The 21,389-nt window shown below is 33.8% G+C and overlaps 4 protein-coding genes across 6 annotated transcripts; 1 reads left to right on the top strand and 3 right to left on the bottom strand.

The window, feature by feature from the left end:
* Window positions 1-711: 711 nt before the first annotated feature.
* Window positions 712-4,517, bottom strand: LOC129309427 (PHD finger protein ING1). 2 transcript variants are annotated; one of them, XM_054951004.1, is made up of 7 exons: window positions 4,363-4,517; window positions 4,148-4,219; window positions 3,105-3,292; window positions 2,622-2,685; window positions 2,016-2,115; window positions 1,189-1,354; window positions 712-1,102 (listed from the first exon to the last, which is right to left on the bottom strand). In XM_054951004.1, the coding sequence occupies exons 1-7, from the start codon at window positions 4,388-4,390 to the stop codon at window positions 992-994; spliced, it is 729 nt and encodes a 242-aa protein (XP_054806979.1). In that variant the 5' UTR covers window positions 4,391-4,517; the 3' UTR covers window positions 712-991. The 2 variants fall into 2 exon arrangements, with proteins under 2 accessions (XP_054806979.1, XP_054806980.1); XM_054951005.1 differs by having other exon boundaries at window positions 3,026-3,292; window positions 4,299-4,449.
* Window positions 4,518-8,817: 4,300 nt separating this feature from the next.
* LOC129307762 (hydroxyethylthiazole kinase) lies at window positions 8,818-11,417 on the bottom strand. The gene is given in 4 exon segments (XM_054948638.1): window positions 8,818-9,391; window positions 9,394-9,439; window positions 10,851-11,074; window positions 11,077-11,417. Coding segments are annotated over 4 exon segments (846 nt in total). The 5' UTR covers window positions 11,309-11,417; the 3' UTR covers window positions 8,818-9,047.
* Window positions 11,418-12,232: 815 nt separating this feature from the next.
* LOC129309882 (dirigent protein 16) lies at window positions 12,233-13,353 on the top strand. Its single transcript, XM_054951633.1, has one exon. The coding sequence runs from the start codon at window positions 12,384-12,386 to the stop codon at window positions 13,185-13,187; it is 804 nt and encodes a 267-aa protein (XP_054807608.1). The 5' UTR covers window positions 12,233-12,383; the 3' UTR covers window positions 13,188-13,353.
* Window positions 13,354-13,957: 604 nt separating this feature from the next.
* On the bottom strand, window positions 13,958-19,361 carry LOC129309199 (light-mediated development protein DET1). Of its 2 annotated transcripts, none has more exons than XM_054950630.1 (13): window positions 19,155-19,361; window positions 18,958-19,073; window positions 18,653-18,759; window positions 18,011-18,438; window positions 17,684-17,912; window positions 17,383-17,544; window positions 16,579-16,647; window positions 16,362-16,418; window positions 15,690-15,770; window positions 15,421-15,585; window positions 15,220-15,315; window positions 14,398-14,497; window positions 13,958-14,216 (listed from the first exon to the last, which is right to left on the bottom strand). In XM_054950630.1, the coding sequence occupies exons 3-13, from the start codon at window positions 18,722-18,724 to the stop codon at window positions 14,077-14,079; spliced, it is 1,599 nt and encodes a 532-aa protein (XP_054806605.1). In that variant the 5' UTR covers window positions 18,725-18,759; window positions 18,958-19,073; window positions 19,155-19,361; the 3' UTR covers window positions 13,958-14,076. The 2 variants fall into 2 exon arrangements, with proteins under 2 accessions (XP_054806605.1, XP_054806603.1); XM_054950628.1 differs by having other exon boundaries at window positions 19,169-19,361.
* Between the last annotated feature and the right edge of the window lie 2,028 nt (window positions 19,362-21,389).

The following is a 21,389-nucleotide window of genomic DNA, read 5'->3' as shown; positions in this document are numbered from 1 at the left end:
GGCATGGATAGGGGTCGCTTTCAACTACGTTGTATTTCTCTATATTGTGTGGCGTATGAAGTATTGAAGTTGGAAAGATAGTTCTTTTTTCTACCCAACCAAAAAAAAAAAAAACCCGATTACTTTTGTGGCCGGTATTTGGACCATTTGAAAATTGAGTATGAAGCAAATTTGGACATGATAATTCAATATTTAAATTTAGAAATTAACAAATTACTGATGCTGATTTAACCCCATGAAAATTAGTTTTCCTATTCTAGCTTTCAGAAATACCCGATTACTTTTGTGGCCGGTATTTGCACATAGCATGATTAAGTATTTAATTGATATAGCATAAAATGTTAGATAACTTCTAAAAAAATTATTTTACCCTAGCCCTGAGAATCCCCCATATTGAACAAAACACAAACTAGATTAAATATTAATATTAACTTCATAAAAAAAAATAATTATGTTGTGGCTATTTGACCATTAATATAAATGTAATTATAAAAAATCACGTTTATCATGTTTATTATTTATGAACGTATCATTATTTAGTTCATTTATTAATTTGTTGGCTACTTATTTAAGGTTATCACCTTTTAATTTAATCAACCCAAATCATCTGATTATAGATTTTGATATTTTCAGTACCTTATAAATTAACCTTCATTATACTATGCTACAGTCTTACAAGTCTACCTCCAGAAAGCATTGGACTTGGCCATGTTCACTATTCTAACAATGGATCTTCCCTTGCCCATTTCGTGTCATAAACAGCTTAAGCCAGTCGTTAACTCCAAAGAAGAAACACATTGGATGAATCTGAAGAGCTACAAGGCAGATCTTATATAACGGCTACTTTAAGTAAAACGTGTTAACTCCAAACCTTCCTAAACAATCTAGGCTACGGAAACAGAGCTCCAAGGCCATCGCATGTAAGTCAAAATAATTTCCTACCTGAAGATTCTAAGCATATATACACTGTCATTTGAACTTGTACACATCCTCATTTTCCTTTACGGCGACCTCTTGTTGCCGCGCAATCTGAACAGTACCATTTTCCCTTAGGTTGTTCTTTAAGACCAACACAACCAAAATGGAACCATTCTATTTTGCACTGTTAAAACAGAGGTAATGTCAGTGGATGGCAGGAATGTACGTAATGCATGAAAAAAAAAAAAAAGAAACGAGCAAAATACATACGTTAGGATTATCGCATGCAACCATCTCGCCATAGCTAACTTGGTTACAAAAGCAGTAAGTGGGCTCATTTGGATCCACAGGTAAATCTAAATCCATGCCAGCTGGGTTTGCAGTTGTGGTTTGGGCTTCTGCTGCTGCTGCTGCTGTAACTGATGCTTGCCGTGTCCTGCAGCAGTCATAATTCAATCAGCATCAGAGAATCAACATTCAAATGGCTTCTTCGAGTTCACCCAACAACAAAAAGAAGAAGAAGAAGAAGAAGAAGAAGAAGGAAAAAAGAATAGAGAAATTGTTTCTTTGCTTTCTGTCCAACAATGATTGATGTAGCAGCAGTCATAACACAAACATATTCATTATTCATCACAGCCGGAGAAAATTAAATCAAATAAGAAAAAACGTGCATGAATTCCCTCTTCACAAGGTTAAAATGAAACCTGCTACCTGATGGAGTGGTAACAAGTGATAACGGGAATTATATAGGGAAGCGTAATCCTTTATTAAGATTAGATATGTCAGGTAATTATTTTGGAATCATTGTTATTATGGTGACCATGAACTGCCTGCTTCCATTCACTGACCATACCATCCCTCTCAATGCCATCCAAATATATCAGAAAAAGAATTTCCAGATCATCATATTTTTCTCATCATTCAATTGTTATTAAACTCAGCCTTTTTATATTTTCTACTTGTAGAATGGGCTCCTTATGAATAACTCAACTGGAAGAGTGTCACCGGCAGAAATGAAGTCAGAGAGAAGTGACCAGAAAATGATAAGGACAAGCTACATGAGTGAAATCAGAGAATTTTTGCACGGAACTACATACTTTTTGCGCCCTCCTCTACCACTTTCACTACCCCTTCCAGATTTTGTGTTACCATCTTGACCTGAAGCAGGCACTCCAGTTGTTGCAGCATTCTCTCTTTCTGTTACAGAACACAAATGTTTAACACATACATGAGAGGGACAAGTCGTTATCATGATTTAGTATAACAACAACAACAACAACAAGCCTTTATCCCACTAGGTGGGGTCGGCTACATGAATTGCAAGACGCCATTGTGCTCTATCATTTATCAAGCTTTTAGGAATATTATTAATTAAGAGATCGCGTTCAACAACTTCCAAGAGTATTCTTTAGGCCTTCCTCTACCTCTCTTAATCGGACTCAAAGTTATATGTTACACTCTTCTCACTGGTGCCTCCCTTGATCTTCTTTGTACATGCCCAAACCATCTCAACCGCTTTTCATTTTTTCCTCAATAGTGTAACGTCTATTGTCCATGTTCATGATAGATTCAACAAATTTTTACATTGGCTGTTGATGGCCTAACACAACCCTCCTCCTTTACCCGGGCTTGGGACCGGCTATAAACATAGCCGGAGTTATGATTTAGTATAACGTTGAACGAAAAACAAGAAAGCACAGTACCACGCCTAAACTCTTCATCAAACTTCTTCAGATATTGATCAAGCTGTTGTATGTGTGTATCTACCTGCGCAGAATCATGAATAGGACCCAGTCACAAAATATTTAAAGAAGTACAGAAAGTTATTTTGGACTAAATTTACAAAAGGCTTTACCACTGTAGTCTTTGCCTTGTCAAGATACAATTTACGAAATGACAGTTTATTTTATGTTTCTTGATTGATATACTTGGCTTTGGAATTTTTTGTCTTGATCCAACATATAATGTCAACATGTGTGTGTGTGTGTGTGTGTGTTTTTAAAAAAGTAGAGGTATTATCTGAGGATTTCCAACTCCTATGATCTCATATTATACATATTTTTTTAAAAAGAATTATAGTTCGTAAAGTGCAGTTTTTTACAACTACATTTCGGCCAAAAATGAAAATAACAACTGAACTCCTTATGATCTCATTATCAAAGAAAAGGATGATGCACATTGAGTACCAAATCGTATGCCTGAACTGCCAAGGCAACTTTTTCGTCAGCAATCCTGATGCTGTGCTTTTGCTCATCAAGTGCTTCATCAGAGAATCTGATAAGTGAAGTGTCAGGTGTGATGTTCCCAGACCTAACACCTCGTCTTATATCTTCTATTTCTTGTTCACAATGCTGTTCATTTTGCTTTTGAATATCTGCCCATATACATGATACATCAAATTTCTTACAGTGCTCGCAAAATATACAGTATAACATAAAAACCAAACTTCAACACAAACATTGATTTAAAAAAAGGGATACCATGAACCTATAAGCATGAACAGAATATTCAATATTCAAACCAAAAAGGAAAGGAAAAAAAAAAAGAAGAAGAAGGAAAGAAACTGCATCATTCCTTTAAGTTAAATCTAATTATGAGCAACAGCAAAGTAATTAATATATAATAAATACACAAAAACAAAAGACAAATAGATAAAAGAGATTCTGCAGTTTTTATTACTTTCATAAGAGAAGCCATGAGATCAAGATCAGGTGACTTTATATCAACAAAGCGGTAAAAAAGTGGCCTTCAAACTATAATCATTGTAACCAATGTTGTCAAGGCAACATTATTCCAAGTAACCAATACAGGGATAGCTGGCAAGGGGTATGCGAGAAAAGCATGTACAAATTCGACACAAACACTATGCTGCCTACAAACTACAAAGATAAAGTACCGGTGTTTAATAGGGTGAACCCTATTTGTGCCTGCAATGCCTAATAGTCGACCTTCTCAAAGATTTCATTGCTCTTACCTAATAATTTCAATCTAATTCCAGAGAATGATAAAAAATCACAAGGAACAATGAAATAAAACAGAACCTTGGCTCTTGGGTGAGTTCTTCCAGCATTTTATTTTCTCTAATTACTACATTTCATTTTAGACTCCGAAAAGGGTAATGATCACGAAGAGGAAAGAAAAATTAAAATAGACGCACTAAAAATATTAGGTGGCAGAAGTGAAGAACACGGATAGACTTGCTAAAAATAAATCGAAATATTAAACGTACCTTGTAGACTCTTGTCAAGGTCACGTAACAATGAGTACTTCTTTTGAAGAATATGAGGAAGTGAATCCAAATCTGTTAACAGGAAACTCATGTGTGAATGCGTAATTTTAAGAAAAATATAAGATTTAACGTAAAGAGATAAATCTGTTACCCAAGAGAAGAATAAAAGAATCAAAGGCAAGCAGAAAAATAATGGAGTCAGAGAAGAGGAATACTGGCTTGAAATTCCTCAAGGAATGACATTACGAGGTCTAGGGTTTCTCGGCAAGAAGCTTGTTATTGATTGCCTGTCGGCGGTTCCCAAGTCCTTCAACGATAAAGATATGGTAAATTGGTTATTGAGGAATCGGAATTTCTCTGACATCGTGTCTCTGTAAGAAGATAAATTGGGGCAAGAACGGAAGTTTACAGTTTAACTTCTGTTAGACAAATTACATCTGTGATGCTTTAATTTTTATAAAAGCTTTTATTTCATTCTTAATTTTATAAAATATTATTTAATATTTTAATCCTATCAATATTAATTTTTTAACAAAAAATGCAGATATTAAAATTTTAAATGTTGACAAAATATTTTTAAATATTAATATGTTAAAATTAATTTTTTAAACTAATAATAATCGATATAAAAAATTATTTGAGACTGCAAGAATATTGAAAAGATTGAAAACTAATAAACTAAACTAAAAACATTATATAAAGTTAGAAAATTAATATATATATATATATATATTTTTTTTTTGTTTATCCATTGGCATACTTTCTTTCTTTAGTAGAATATCTGTGAGCTTTTTAATATATTTCATATCAAAAGAACAATTAATTTGTGTAATTATGTATGATGGAATGAAACATTCCGTTCTATTTATTAGTTAATGTAACATCCCAATTTAAATTTTAATAGTTACTTATGGGTTGATAACAAATTTAAAAAGTATTATTCCATTATTATTATAAAAAAAAGGTATGAAAAAAAAATAAATAAAATAAAAATAACATCAAAAAATAAAACTAATAATAATAAAAAAAAAATAAAATAATTATAAAATTATATCTTCTATTATAAAAAAGAAAGAAAGGAAAAGAAAGGAAGAAGAAGAAGAACACGAATTTGCTTCGTCCGCCGCCTCAACAGTAACAATAAAAAATAATATAATAAGAAAAGAAGAAGAAGAGAGAGAAAATATTAAAAAAAATGTGGGACCCACTGAATTTTTATAAAAACTCACCTGTTCCTTCTTTCTTCATTCCTTCTTTCGTGCGTGAGCTTCGGCAGAGAGAGCATCTGTGAGCCAAATTCACCGGTGCTGGGTTTTAAGGTAAGAGTTTTTAATAGGATATTTAGGGTGTGATTTTAAGCTTTTCAAGACTAAGTAAGTGTTCTAAAAATTTTTCTTAGTCATCCTTCTTCTTTAGTTTCTGAGTTTGTAGTGGTAGAAAATTTAAGATCTGAAAGAGGGATGAATTTATGTTGAATAAATATGGTTTTTGAGGTTGTCAGTAGTATAATAAATGTTATAAGTATAAATTTGTTAATGATCTTTGAATTTATGGCTTATGGATCAAATTCTAAACTAGATCTGAAAATATATGTTGATTTATTGAGGTTTAGATGATTATTTGGGATGAGAAATGAATTATTATGGTTATAGGATTATGATTCTAAGCTAGAGACTTAATTTTTAATTTTTGGGTATTTTAGGTACGAATTTATAAAATAAAAGAAAATTTTGATAATAGAAATTAGTTTAAAATTTGATTTTTAGATTATCAATGTTTATTGATAATTAAAAGAGGAGTTAAAAACTATACTTAATAGTATTAACTATAGATTTGTATTAAGATTGAGATTAAGAATTATGTTATATTTTTAATTCTATTATTAGAATTATTTTATTAGTTTCAAAAATTGAAACTAATATTTATAAATAATATGTTATTTGTAGATTGTATTACTGGTGAAGATTGTGGTGAGAGAGAAATTTTAAGGAATAATTTATTGAAAAAGCCACAAGGTAACCATGCTTTTAATTTGTGATTAGTGTTACTTCTTGTTAATTGGGTGATTATTGAGAAAATTATGAATTTTGTAATATTGTATAATTGTGCAATATTATTATGAATTTGTTTAATTATTGTGGGAGGTGTTGGGAGACTTGCTATTGTTGTTGTATTTATGTGCCACGTGGTACGCCCCTATTGGAGCTCAATAGGTGGTTTGTAAGGGCTCGGGCTAATCTACCTTTGGCCGGTAATTTAGTACCGAGTGAGGGCTACGGCTCGAGGTTAATGGAGGGATATAAGGATGGTTGTTTGTGTTTATTATAATATTTCTTATATTTGTTAGAATTATATTATTTTTAATTCTCACTTAGTAAGCACACACTTAACTGTTTGTATACACTATCATAAATTGGCTTTGGTTACTGGGACTTTTGAGTCTCATTATGTGGTTAACAATTTTCAAGAGAAGAGCCAAGAGTGACACGTGGAGGAGTCCCAGAGGCTTAGTGGTATAGATCCACTGTCTCTTTTGGGTATTTAATTTATGATTTATAATGTGTTATATTGCCAATATTAGGACTTTTTTATGTTTATTGTCAATTATATGAATATATAAATGTAATCATGCCTTTCAAACTATTTCTATTTTTGGTACAATTTGGATGACTGTAATTTTAATATTGGTTTACTTTGGATTGGTTAAAATGGCATGATTATAAGGCCAAATAACTGGCTTGTGTTGAAAATTGACTAAATTGCTTATTTTACTTGTTGGGAGTATAAGGATGGACAAATGTGATTTAGTTTACTTGTTGGGAGTATAAGGATGGACAAATGTGATTTAGCCTAATGGCATGTGGGAGGTAAAAATTTATCTGAAATGTTATAGTGTGTAAGTTGAAGCCAATTATAAAATATTTTATATCAAAATTATTGATATAAAAATGTGTTGGGTGGTTGTAACCCAACTATGGTTGAGTTAAATTATTTAAAAAAAAAATAATTTGGTGTGTTACAGTTACCTTTTAAAAGATTATTTTGATACTTAATTCAAGTCATTTTCTCTTATTTTATACAATTTTTGATTCAAAATTTAAAAAGAAAAAATCACAATGAAGGATTTGTATAGAAATTTATTTGTGAAAAAGAATCAAAAGATTCTAGAATTGCTTTGCAAGATTAAGGGATTAAAATATAATTAAAATTTAATATGAAAAGACAAGAGTCTCTCATTTCTTTTTTGCATTTTTCCCTACCGTCACTAGTCGTTGGAGCTCTTGCTCTAATAACTGAACTTATGATGGACAAGAATCAATTTTTTTTTCAAGGGAGTTTGACCCTACAACTCCTTGACTACCCAAAAGGATTGCAAGCAATCACTTTTAATTATATAATGCAAATATATATATATATATATATGTATATATGTATATATGTATATATGTATATGTATATGTATATTCATTTATTTTTACTTTTCATGTGAATACTTGTTAAGAGTTTACAGTTATTTATCATTTTACAGATAGTTATTTATTAAATTATCAATAAAACTTATTAAAAGACTTAATATACACTGATTTTTATAAATGAAATAATAAGTAATCATTTATAACTTAATAAGTAGTCATTTGTGAAATAATAAGTGACCATTAAGTTTTTGATAAATATTAACTTGAAAAGTGAAAACAAAATTAAAATATATAAAAAAATTTCCATTATATAATTAAAAAAAATTGCTAGTTTAGTGGCATGGGGGAATTTTTTTTTTAAATGAGGAATAATTATGTCTTTTTACTTTAAATTTTAATTATATTTTAATCTCTTGATTATGCACGATAATTTCAAAATCCTTTGATTCTTTTTGCGAATAAGTTGATATACAAGTCCTTCATTACGATTTTTCCTTTTAAAAATATCCTATTGCATACTCTAAAAAGAAATGCATCGTTTCAATTTCTAATAAAACTTTTTCTTTATGTCAAATTATTTTTATTTAAATTCAAGAACAAAAAGGAGAGCGGTTTAATTTTAAAATAATTTTATTACTTGAAGTCTTTAACTAACTTGCCTGGGTATTGATGCGTGAGTTAAAATTGACTTACATAGAGGATGGGGGGAGTATTAATTAAAAATAACAGTTCAAGAGAAAATCAATTATAGATTAACCCGAGAGTTTTTACAGAATAAATGCAACAACTATAAAAAGCAACGTAAGTGCAATTCGAAGTTTGGGCTTGAAGCACTTTAGCATACTAGTTTCCCCCATCAAGTTACGATCATTATTTTTTTAAATTTTATATAATATATATTATTATGCAATATATTAATTAGAATTTAAAAAAAATGTAGTTAGAATAGAATGCTTTTGTGAAGATAAAGATAAATGGCATGACATACCAAATCCATTAAAAAAAAAACATTGGCATTTTAGACTGAAGAATAGGGAAAATGATTTCTTTTTCTTTTTTTTTTCCAAAAAGAAAGAAATATCAATCAATACGTAAAATTATAAAAACTGATATACATCAAGAATAACTTTTAAAAGGCAATGAATATTTATTGTTCAAGATACAAAGAAATAGAAACAAATTTTAAATTCGATGCTATCAGCAAGAGACAATGATCATGAGCGAGAAATTTTGTACCATACTAATATGCAACAATGACAGAAACGGAACTCCCACAAACTTGTTCAAATAGGAGTTACCAGTAATTATTAATATCATTCACATAATATTCAGGTTTGAAATGCCATCCACTGATCCTTGTTCATGTTCAGTTGATCACCATACGGGGACTATAGTCCAGATCTATGACTAACCCAAATCCAATAATAATTACATACAGATTTTTCTTTCTTTCTTTCTTGTTTTTGAAAATGAATAAAACAGATTTAAGAGAAATTTGTGATTTTAACATGAGATATCACAGCTGCTTCATCAAGCCCGTACAGAGAATCTATCAAGTGCATTCGCAGTGAAGCTGGACCTCTAGCCATCTTCATTCCCAGTTCACCAGCAACACCAAATATGGATAATGCTGCTGCTGCAGCATCCAAAGCATGGAGTTGATCAACAGCTACAAAGGCAGCAATGAGGGAAGAGACTGAACATCCAGTAGCTGTTATCTTCTGCAACATTGCCACCCCATTGTGAGCACCAACAACTTGCTTTCCATCAGTCACTATGTCAATGGCTCCAGATACTGCAACTATGACACTGCTTGATTCGGCCAATAATTTGCCGCTTCAATCGCATCCACTGACTCATGGATGCTGTCCACACCCTTGACAATAAAGCTAAATTACAAAAATGGAATCACAACAGCTTCTTAGAATAAAGGAAGATGCAGAAGAAGAAATCTAATGTTCAGGTCCTCAGAATTAGTCCCTGATATATACTTCCTCTTGAGGCAAGAAAATTCTCGAGAATTACAAAGTAAATCACATGGCTTGCTGCAAGAGACCATTGTATGAATGGAATTCAGACCAGTAGTTCAGAGAATCCTCTCACAATCTACTGATGAAGCAAAAGTTTTGGCACTTGATACTACTGTCATCATTAGAGATTTTATCAGTATGATGGCATCAAAAAACTTGTTAATGGCGGAGGCAAAGTAAGTTCAAAAGTCCAAGCACATGTTCTCCGAGAGATTACTTTCATTGTAATAAAGTGAGGTGCAGTGATATGGAGCGGGATGGGTAGAACAATCCAATCCATTGCCCAGAAAACTTAATGTAAAAATAGATGGCCTCTCACCCGCCACAGATTGTGGGGTGAGTTTGAATTGTGCAATTTCCCATATTGTCGTTGGTGTCAACCATTTACATTTTATGAAAGGAAAGGAAATAGGGTTCAAAAGAAAACGGAGACTTATAAGAATTCAAACCATTCCAAATTACCCAGTTTGGATGGTTTTGAAAACTGAAGAGTGACAAGGCTAAGGATGGTTTCCAAATCATCCTTGCCGACCCCCAACTTTTAAACACCCAATCAATGGCCAAGACGCTCAAACCATCCCCAAATCAAGTTCAGGTTCAACTCAGTGGCTGACAGGGATTAAAATAGAGAGAACGAAAAAGGGTAAACAAGTAATTATACTTTTGCTTACTATGTGAAGACATCACACAAGACTGGTCCTCCCAAATAAATTAGCAAACCTAAATCTCTTCAAATGAAACAGGAAATTTAGCATTCAACATAGAACCTTCCACTAGAAAGCATTCAGAAATAAAAAAAAATAATGCATAATTAGCAACTAAAGACAGCAGAGCATTTGTGCATATATATATTTATTCTATAATCTATACTTGATATATTATCTAACATAATTCCAGCCTTCATTCTCCCTGCAAACAGACTGACTTAGATATCACCAGAAGAACATAAACATTACAATCACAGAAATTTCAAACCAAAAGACATACTTAGATACCTAAAATTCGTAAACCACCATATGTAAATAAGTACTTTGGATATTTTTCTTATCAGAAGTTACTAGGAACTTTTACCATAGCTTTTCCTGGACACAGAGAACTTTTTATGCCAAATGCTACTACTCCAACCTCTAAATGAATAGTTTATACAAAAATTTTCCACAACTACACGACCTTCGTTACAATTTAATGGATAAAATATATACTGAAATAATAATTGCTCTGCGTTCTGCAGAGTTTGAGAGAAACAGAATGCGTTACCTTAGCGGCCGGTTCAGTGGAAGAAGGAGAAGAAGCAGCCTTGAAGAGAGCAATAATCTCAGAGGCGTTCCCTCTAATAACAGTAGGCTTCATCGCCACAAGCTCGAGACAAGCTTTCCTGCGGAAAGCAGAGGCACTAACAGCAACCGGATCAAGTACCCAGGGCTTACCCAACTCAGAAGCCAAAGCGGCGGCGGCTTTCATGGCAGGAAACCAAGAAGGGAGAGAGTGCCAATGTTGATGGAGAGAGCGTGAGCGCGTGGAGTGAAGTCAGGAATCTCTTCAATAGAGTGAAGCATAGCAGGAGAGGCGCCGGCGGATAAGAGGGTATTGGCCATAAGATCCATGGAGACGAAGTTGGTGATGCATTGAATAAGCGGCGATCGGCGTCGGACTAAGTCGAGCAGAGTCCATGCCTTGCGGCCCCAATCGGTGACTTCGCTTTGGTTGGATTCCATGTAACAGCGTGAGCCTCGAGCACGCCAAAATGAAGCATCCAGATGTCCCGAACCAGAGCGCCAAAACGGAATCGCCGAAATCCAATACTTTGGCCCAAGACGCAGGAATTGTCCTTGGCTTTTTTTTTCTTTTGTTTTCGGCCACAATTTAGCTTGGTTGACTTATTACAAAGTCACATTAAATTATACTTCCGGCTTGTGGTAATTTTTCTCTATAAATTTTGTATTTTATATTGATGCATTCATTAATTTTAATCGTTGCAAAAATAATTTTCCTACTTGAATTAAAAAGAAATTAGACTGGAGCACACGAAATATAAAATAAACTGTATTATTCATAAATTAAAAATAATCTACCCTCCTACATGATATATTAGTAGTTTTAAATTTAATAGTGCTTTCCCTAGTTGATATCATTTATCGGTGAAATTATATTTTAATCTCTTGAAATAAAACAATTATAAAATTGAGATTTGAGAAAAATACCTGTCTTTTAATTTGCTTGATTTTTTTTTTTTGCAAAAAAATAATTTTCTTGAATTTTTCTTTAACAATCCAAAGAAGTTGAAAGCGTCTGAAAACTGGCCATACCGGGAAAAGAACAGAAAAGGTAGATTTGTCTTGCAATTAACTTACCTTTTGAATAATAGAAGGACGTTGAAAGCGCATAAACACTGACCATACGGACCCCCAAAAAAAAAAAAAATTTGTTTTAATTTTTCTATCAGAGTTCCGCATGAGAAATTAGCTTTAATAGTCTCGTTTTTTTTTTTTTTGAACATATGGATATGGGTTCAATAATGATAATAATAATTAATGTTTCCAAATGAGTGTTTGGTTTAGCTACACCTACCTCTCAAAGTCTTCAACTTCTCAGCAAAATATGAGCTTCTCTCATGCAACTGAACAGAAACAACGCTCATATTCTAGTTTCGCTAGCCATGAAGGGCCTACTTTTTCCGTGACTACTGCCAACAACTTCACTTCCACCACATTCATATCTCAACACAACCACTCCATCTCATTCTGAATTCTCTCCTATATAAGACCAGCACTTGGCATTTCATTGCATCTCATGCAACTAAGCAAGATTCCTCTCTCAATCAAGCATACCAAGTCTATGGGATCCTCAGCTTCAACCTTCCTGGCAATAATGCTTGGTCTCGCACACTTGGCAATAAGTATAGCAGCAGTGGACCCTGTTTCAGCCACCGGAAAAGAACCCATTATCGAATTGTATATGCATGACATTCTTGGAGGAGGAAACCCCACAGCTCGTCCAGTAACAGGCTTGTTGGGCAGCATATACAATGGTCAAGTACCTTTTCCAGAAGCAGTAGGATTCAACACGCCAGATGGTGCAGTTCCCATCCCTAATGCAAATGGTGCCATCCCCACCGTCAACGGAGTTACTGGAATCCCACTAGGAACTGGCTTGTCTGGAACTGCTTTTGTTGGAGGGAACTCGGCTAACAACAACAACAACAACGGTAATCAGCCACTGTTAGGAAATGATGGGTTGGGACTAGGGTTTGGTACAATCAGTGTGATTGATGATTTCTTGACCTCTCAGCCCGAGTTGGGGTCCCAGACAATTGGGAAGGCTCAAGGTGTGTATGTGGCAAGTTCAGCAGATGGGATTAGACAGATGATGGTATTCACAGCCATGTTTGAAGGAGGGGAATATGGTGATAGCTTGAACTTTTATGGCGTGTACAAGATTGGGAGCACCATGTCGCAATTGTCTGTGACAGGAGGAACTGGCAAGTTCAAGAATGCAAGGGGCCTTGCAGAGGTTAGATCACTTATTCCACCAGGCCAGATTGCCACAGATGGTGCCGAGACGTTGCTGAGGATCATTGTCCGCTTAAACTACTAGAGTTATGGTGTGGAAATGTGAACTAAAATGAACTGGGTATTCCTTACTTTAAGATGGAGATGACTTTGTACTGTGTTTTGTCTGTTTGATTGCTTGATGTGCTTGAAATATCACTTGTAATACCAATAGTGAGGTGTGCTATACAATTTGGTGACATGTTCTGATAGCTCTAGTGTTCATCCAAATTAATTCTGCGGCGACCCTAAAAATATCCTAGTCTTTTTGAACACAGCAGTTATTAGGAATCGAAATCTTGAATAGTTCCTCTCGAGGACCATCAATGAGCGAGGACTGACATTAGTTATGACCACAGGATCCCAAAAGGGGCGAAAATGACAATTAATAAGACAAATAATTCATGAATAGCAGGATGTATCGGTTTAGGATTTAAAAGATCCCAGCCAGTAAATGAACAAGATCCAGGTTTAATCCGGCCGATCAAAACTTCACTTTTCTGGTGCTGGTGGCAATTTTATATTAGTATTAATTATTAATTACATTTCCTTTCAAGTTTAAGCCAATTTATATTTTCTTTTAGAAAATGCATATAATTAGAATAAAATTTAAGGGAGATACATATAATTGTTCTTATTTTATTGTTGTTAGTTTTTGCCAGGAAGTCATAATTGTTTTGCCGAACATGAACATGAAAATCGTACCAGAATTTTCTCCTTCAAAATTATTTTTTCCTCTAAAGTTCAAGATGCGAGTAAGCATTCCCAAGAGACAATTTGGGTGGAAAATAGAAGTTACTTGGCAGGCTCACAGGATTAAAACGTAAACTAGCAGCGCTTGAATATAACATTTTTCAAGTACCGAATAAATATACAATCTCTCAATTCAGTTAAGATTGTCTACAGCGAAGTAGGGCAAAACAAAACTGCGATCCTCATCTTCGAAAGTGAATATTTACAACTGATGGCTGCAAGAACAAAGTCTGTTGAACAGAGAGAGCAAGGGGCAAAAATGGATGGAACAGAAATGAAGAGATCTTCTTGGCTCGGCCATCCATACTACCAGCTTCAGGACCTAGCTCAAAGTTTGAAAGAACAAAGTTCACCACATTATAGATCACTACCAAGCACAGACAATTTAAATAGAAATCCCACAAACATGTTGCCAATAATTGAGAAAAGTGAGAGAAGAGGGCACTAGTACATTTGAGTGTCTTTCTCATGCATAGATGATAAAATAAGAGAATAACACAAACCTGGTTTGATCTTAAATTTGAGCGAATACGGATGCCTTCTTAGAATGAACTTGATTGGATGGTCTGTCGATTGCCTATGCCGATCAGTTGCAGAAATCAACTGCAATAAAACCAAAATTTTAGAGAGAGAGAGAGAGAGAGAGAAATAAAACCAAAATCCAGCAATCAACGCGTAATCAAATGATCTTCATTAAAAATCACATATTTTGTCTGGAAGAGGCGGAGTTTAAAGAAGAAAAGGCATAGTACATTAAACGCTTAACAACTTCCAACCATTGTTTGGTAGTTCTTAAATAAACTGAGTCATCTCACCACTAAGAAAATTACGAATATGAATTCATGTGTACAGAAGACTATATAATAATTTCAACAATATAGAAACAACTACGTTTGTCCATATTATTCATTGATAAAATCATGTAAAAGTTTACATATTAAATTAAATGAGCTATTTTTAAAGCTCAACAAGCCAATCTAAATTCAAGCTTTTAGCAAGAGCCCTGAGTCCTAGTAGCTCAAGAAAAAATAAATTTTATTCACACCCATACAGGGAAGTGGGAGCTTAGATTGAGATATGCCAACTTCCTACAGGAATCTAATATTCAATAGGATGAAGAACACACCTCAAGGCTCAAACTATGAAATATGGTACTAGTACAACAAACCAACAGAGGTCGGTCTTTGCTAGAATAATAAAATCATTTGCCTAGCGCTCTCTTAAGACCATTCCATGTCTGTCCATAGAAGCCTTGCAAAAGCATGCGATTATATTATGTACAAGAATAAAATAGAGTAGAAACCAAAATTTTCTTTTAAAAATACCTTGTCATCAAACCGGAAAAGAGATTGGTCAAAATAAGGAGAAGGACTCTGCGACTGACAGCTGAAAGGCAAAGAGGCAAGCATCTTCTTCACAAACTGCAAAGTAAAATTAAATTCACATTACACGTTAACGCATTGTACATTGCATTTTCTTTTTTCTCATGGATGGGGATTGAGGTTATAGACAGCAGAAGCAGCTACCTGCGAAGAGCTGCTCGCCTTATCCTTTATGATCCGCAATTGCTCCAAAGCATAAATATTATTTGAGTGAGATGATATGAAATTCATATACATAGAATTCCTTGATGTTACATGGAAGTGATCGCAGAACTTCTCAAACAAAAGATAAAGATTGTCTGCAGAATTCTAAAAATGTAAAGAAGAGTCAGAAACGAGACCCATAAGAAGCACTCTATAAACATTTAGTCAAAGTCCAAGAGAATAAAACATTGGGTGATGAAAAAATGCACCTGATAAAATGATACAATTTCAGTTGTCTCCATGTTATATACAGCAAAGAAAGCTGGGTGGTGATCAGCATTTCTTGACACCTGAGGCTTAAAAGCATGAAAGAGCAACACATATTATTCATATTACTTTAAGAGAAAATATAATACAGATTCCACTCTAAGGCCACATTACTATCAAGGAAGGAAGGGATTCCTTTTCCATCCTTGTTTTACAATGTTTATCATGTCCTTGTAGTCGTTACTCAACAATCGTTATCTCTGTTCATTTGTTTTGTTAAACTAGCTTGGGGACCATTTCTCTCCTCAAAAACATTTCTTTTACATTTCATCCCTTTCCAAGATATTCACCAAATGGGCTCTGGTTGAAAAATTACCCAAAACTTAATCAGCTAAAAGCCTAGATAACAAGCTACCTTAAGATTACAATGAGATCCCTATGACCAATGTGTCTCTGACAAGGAAAGAGGACACTGATTTCAACCAAGGTTCCATAGGAAAGGCAAAACCACCCAATTTAATGAGAAGGCAAATATCTAAAGGATTTTTACAGGCTCAATCATATATTCTCTTTTCTCTTAGCCTTCCCTTGCAAGTAATTTTTATTTCAAGATGCTAAGGCACAGGCAGTGGAATCGTTAGAACATAAAACAACACGAGAAGAAGAAAGCTGACCCCTCCATCCACACTACCAAACTTGATTAGCAGGTGGTATCGGTCCAAGAATTGCACCTGCTCAAGCGTTAAATAAAGCAACTTGTCTTAGTGGATGCACAGAGGGTAAAATGACTATGAAAACAAGGATCAAACCAATGAAAAAATGCACGCTCATCTTCTCATAATTATGTGATAAAAAATCTTTAAGGATGCATAAAATGTCTGGATGACCTACCTTCCACATAATCAAGTCAACATAATCTTGAAAGTGAAAGTAAAACTTCTTCTTCAGGCTTTGAACCCTCTGGCAGCCACAAATCCAGAAAATTATAGTAATAAACTCATAACATTGAAAGAGGGTTATAACAAGGTACAGAGATTGAATAATAAAACTGCCAAATATCAAAAAGTAGTTGATAGATATAATGCGAAACATTATTATAGAAAGAATTAAGTTTCCTTTATGTTATTTTAATATTTTGAAAGCAGGAAAATCTGAAACCTAGCTTCATATGGACACCGTATTAAGGTTTCCTCATGTGTTATTTTGTAAGAGGAAATCTGAAACTGAGCTTAATATGAAGATGTTATTAAGGTTTCCTTATTAGGCATTATAGCTTTGTTTAAACAGACTAAGTTGCACTTGTAATGGGTAGACTTGGATGAATGAATATTTGACCATTATGATTTTCTAAAAGCTCCCCCACCCTCTCTGCGTTCTGTTCTCCCATCTTGCTCCCGTTGTTCTTTTATTATTTTCTTTCCACTCTCTCTCTCTCTCTCTCTCTCTGTTTCTATTTATCCCTACTCTCTCCCTCTGTTCAGATTTGTGCAAGTGTGTGTTGCATCAGTAGTCCATGCTACCAACGAGCTCCTGAATGTTCAGCCTTATAACCCAATTAAGAGCAGTGATTTACACCAAACCAAGCAACAGAACAACCCAGGAGAAGATAAGAGCTGTTCATTGAACTATCAAAGAACCGCATGAAACATGCAAAGAAAAAAATTTCCAATAAAAAGGTGAAACCAAAGAACCAACCAAGGTATCATCTCTTTCCTCATTCCAGATCCCCCGGAATATGAATGAAAGCAAACGCTGTTTGATGCCACTCAAGAAAGAATTCTCCAAATTAGGTTGGCCCTGATTATTTTGAATATGGTTTCCAGGCTGCTGCTTACTTTTGTCATATGAAGACATGCCCTGTCAGTAATTACTTCACTTGTTAGATGAGTGATTCATATATGCTACTTAAAGAAAATGCTTCTGACCATTATACTTTAGTGTTTCAAAAGAAGTATGTATGAAAGGGATAAACTAGAAGTATGCATATAGTGCTAACCTGAGAACTTGAATTGAGAAAAAGCTCATCATCTTCACGGCAGAATGCCCCAATAGCACGAACATCAACAAGGTGCCCAGAATCCCTAATTTGAAGAATGTGTATTGTTTGATAGCGAAGTGATACGATGGCCAAAAGGTCATCATACAAGAAGACGCCCATATTATGGGTCAAATTAACAAAATCATTACAGAAGACCTTCTCATCCAGGATAACTCCATCTTCCAATCTAAAAATTGATAGAAAAAATGAATAAACACAGACGAATCAAAGTATGGCTGTAAAAAATAATAATAATAAATTATATTAAGAAACCTGAGCACGAACCTCAAGAGGTGAAATGTTATCTTTTCTATCGAAGGAACACCCTGGACAGCTCCTCCTACAGCGGGTGCATCATGAATTTGTGCCGTAGAAGTAGCAAACAGACCAAATTGATTACCCTCCATGTAAAGGAAGAAATCTTTACAAATAAGTTCATTGCAAGAAGCAAGGGATACACAATATAACTGGGTGAAAAAACTCTCAAATCTCTTTGCATTTGGAGGCAAGTCAAGTTTATCACAATCTTCATCTTTACATGAATAAGAGAGCCATCTAGATCTATAAACAATCAACTCTTGATGATTTCTGCTGAAACTTATCAGGTATTGACCATCGTCAGTAAATTTGCGAAATAAATGGTCGGGGCATTCAACCTCATACAATGTGTAACTTGGTACCAAATTTTCATACAACCGCCGAGCATAATGAACCTGCAAGAATTAAATTACACCTGCAAAAATTAAATTCAACTCAGGTTCCTTTAACATAGGAACAAGACAGCACTTGAAATTTTCCCGAAAATTTCCCGACAATGCTATTTGACTCCTCTGATAAAGGTATGGCAAAATTTACCCAAATGGTATCATGACACCATATAACTTTGCATTTTAAACACAGATGACTAGTTGTAAGTGAAAAGCTTACACTAGTGCCAGGAGCAGGGCTGCGAATTTGACGCTCGAAGACCCTTGCCGCAATATTGCTGCTTCTATACATTAAATTGCGTCCAGAAACTTGAAAACGTATTCCTCCTGAGCCAACAGGCATCAATAAAATCTCAAACCACAAACCTCGCAAAAATATTTTTTAAAAAAATACTACGGTAATTAGAATGAAACATGCAAATTTACAACAAAATATTGATTTCAAAACAAATTAGTAGACAGTAAACCAAGACAGTGAGAAAATAGCAAACAAAATGTACATTGTGAACCAATTAGAGTTCTCACCTCAAGCAGTACAAATAAATTTTAACAAGGAGCAGTTGAAGGCAGCTTCTCGAGCTTCTACAGGGAAAGGGGTGGCGGGTTGCAGGTTGCCGATATGATTCTATGCAGTTCGAGCACTGAAAATATAGAAGCAATGTTAGGGTTTTTTCTTTCTTGAAACTCACCCATGCTTTCGAGGAAATGGAGTAAAAACCGACACGATGCAGCAGACCTCGTCAAGTTCAGCGGCTCTGCTCAAACTTAAGGAGGAAACACGGCAACGCCAGTGAATTCAGGGGAAAGACCCGTATGGCTGTGAGGTCCAGACTCTGAGGATCAACAGCTAGTGAGATTGTGTTCCGCGAGCAGTTCTGAAAAATCCGCAGTTTCTTGCCACTTGCGAGCCATTCTGGGCCTACCGTACGATAGGATTGGTTTTTGGACGCGTTCATTTAAATATGCTCACATATTTTAAAATGAGTTTTTTAATTAAAAAAACATATGCCCAAGATAAAAAGCTGAGGGTCCATTTGGTACCTCAGTTTCACATTTATAAAGTAAGGTTTTACTTTTAAGATATTAAAAATTATTTAAATAAAATATTTTATAAAAAAATATATTTTAAAAATATATTTAAATACTGATTAATGTAATTATTTAAAATTTTTAAAAAATAAAATATTATTCGATCATATTATTCTAAATTTAATTTCTTATTTTTTTATTTAAAAAATATCTTATTTATTAAAAATATAATTATAATTTTAATAATAATAATTAGGTATCAAGTTTTTAACATTATAAATTGAATAATTAATTAAGGTTATTATAGCATTATTATATAATAAAAATTATAAATATTTATCATATTTTTTAAAATTATAAATTAAAAAGGTATAAATAACTAGAGATTAAGTTTTTAGCACTATAGATCAAATTTTATATTATTTAAAATTTTTTCATATTTTTTAAATATTTTAAATATACTACATTTGTATAATAAAAATTATAAATCGTCATAAATTAATATTTTTTTAATAATTATATGTTTAAAAGTACATTTAACTATTATAATTCAAACAATTTTTATTGTACTAAACTGACTTTTGAAAAATATATCTATACATAAATTTTATTACAATAACTTATTTTCATTAAACTGACTTTTGCCAAGTAAACTTTTACCAAATAAATTTTAATTAGCAAACTAAAAATTAAATACACATTGAATTTTACTATTTTTGTTTTGGCTAGCCTGAATTTTACTATATAATTTGTTGTATATTTTATAAATACATCGATGATTGATATTGATGTATTGATAATAATTCTTTTACCAGCATATGTTGGCACAATAAATAGTTGAAACTATAAAATTATAATAATGATTGTAATTATATAATATCAGATCCTCTCTACTGGTAAAGTGTGTGTGTGTGTGAAGGTTGGAGAAAATTGAGAAGGGACCTTGGGAAATACAAGCATGTTGAAGAGACCTTGGGAAATGCTTTTGCATGTTCCTTGTTGTTATTCTTCTCTGTTATTTCATGCTTGTACGAATAGGAGACCCAAGTGTTAACCTCATAATCAGATCCAAAAAATGCCAAGCTCATGATAACTTATAGTTTGGAGGACCAAGCCCATCCCGTTCCATTGCTGGATTGCATCCGGACTGAACCAGATCACGGGCCATGTTATCTAACCCATGGTCTCACCTAGACCAAGCCCAAGGTCACGGATAAACCAAGTTTGATGTAGTCATTGTATATTGTTGTTGCCTGCTACTCGAGTTATCCATGTTTGAACAGAGCTGAAGAGATCTGCATGGGAGGAAATTTGGAAATGACTTATCCTAAGAAAATTAAATTCTTCATGTCGCATGTTAACCATAAGCGACTGTTGACGAATTCACTCAAAGCCAAATAAGGGCTTACAAATAATGCTAGTCTTCCCCTTAAGTGCCTCATGAGGAGAGTGTCATACACATTTTCAAAGATTGCCAAAGAAATGTGGAAATACATTATTTCTCCTAACAATTATTTTATGTTTTTTTCTAGGGATTTGTAGGGATGACTTCACTGGAGCTCTATGCATAATCACAACGATGGCAAATTCCAACGATGGCCATGGTCTAAAGTTTTTGCACACGTGTTGGCTCATTTGGAAGGCACATTGCGACAAACTTCTTGAAAATTCTACCATCACAGCTTAAGATATCATTCATCGGTGTATTAGGCACCTCTTTAAGGAGTCTAATGGCAATACTCACAAACATGCAATTTTTCAAGAAGCCACAAGAGATGACTTAAGATGGTTTTCACTGTCAATAGGAACATTTTGGATGGATATGGGTGGGTCAATAGGTACTCACGATCAAGCAGCACGTGAAGGCATTATCATAGATGCTAATAGCGATCAGACTTTGGGATTTCAATGTAGTATTGGACAAACTT

The sequence above is a fragment of the Prosopis cineraria genome, unplaced genomic scaffold (assembly GCF_029017545.1).
Source record: "Prosopis cineraria cultivar Desert tree isolate PC_DT_omini unplaced genomic scaffold, ASM2901754v1 PC4, whole genome shotgun sequence".
Lineage (NCBI taxonomy): Eukaryota > Viridiplantae > Streptophyta > Magnoliopsida > Fabales > Fabaceae > Prosopis > Prosopis cineraria.
Note: the sequence above shows the minus strand (reverse complement) of the source record. Positions and strands in the feature narration are given on the sequence as shown.

Excerpts from the sequence above, each read along its gene's own strand:
- LOC129309882 (XM_054951633.1), top strand. The coding sequence starts at position 12,384 with ATGCAACTAAGCAAGATTCCTCTCTCAATCAAGCATACCAAGTCTATG.
- LOC129309199 (XM_054950630.1), bottom strand. The coding sequence starts at position 18,724 with ATGTATAGAAGCAGCAATATTGCGGCAAGGGTCTTCGAGCGTCAAATT. Across the intron at positions 16,648-17,382 it reads AGGAAAGAGATGATACCTTG|AGGGTTCAAAGCCTGAAGAA; the intron begins GTTGGTTCTTTG and ends TGTGGCTGCCAG. Across the intron at positions 14,217-14,397 it reads CAAATTTAAGATCAAACCAG|GTCCTGAAGCTGGTAGTATG; the intron begins GTTTGTGTTATT and ends ACTTTGAGCTAG.
- LOC129309427 (XM_054951004.1), bottom strand. The coding sequence starts at position 4,390 with ATGTCATTCCTTGAGGAATTTCAAGCCA. Across the intron at positions 3,293-4,147 it reads CCTTGACAAGAGTCTACAAG|ATATTCAAAAGCAAAATGAA; the intron begins GTACGTTTAATA and ends GTATATGGGCAG. Across the intron at positions 1,355-2,015 it reads GGTAGAGGAGGGCGCAAAAA|GACACGGCAAGCATCAGTTA; the intron begins GTATGTAGTTCC and ends TGACTGCTGCAG.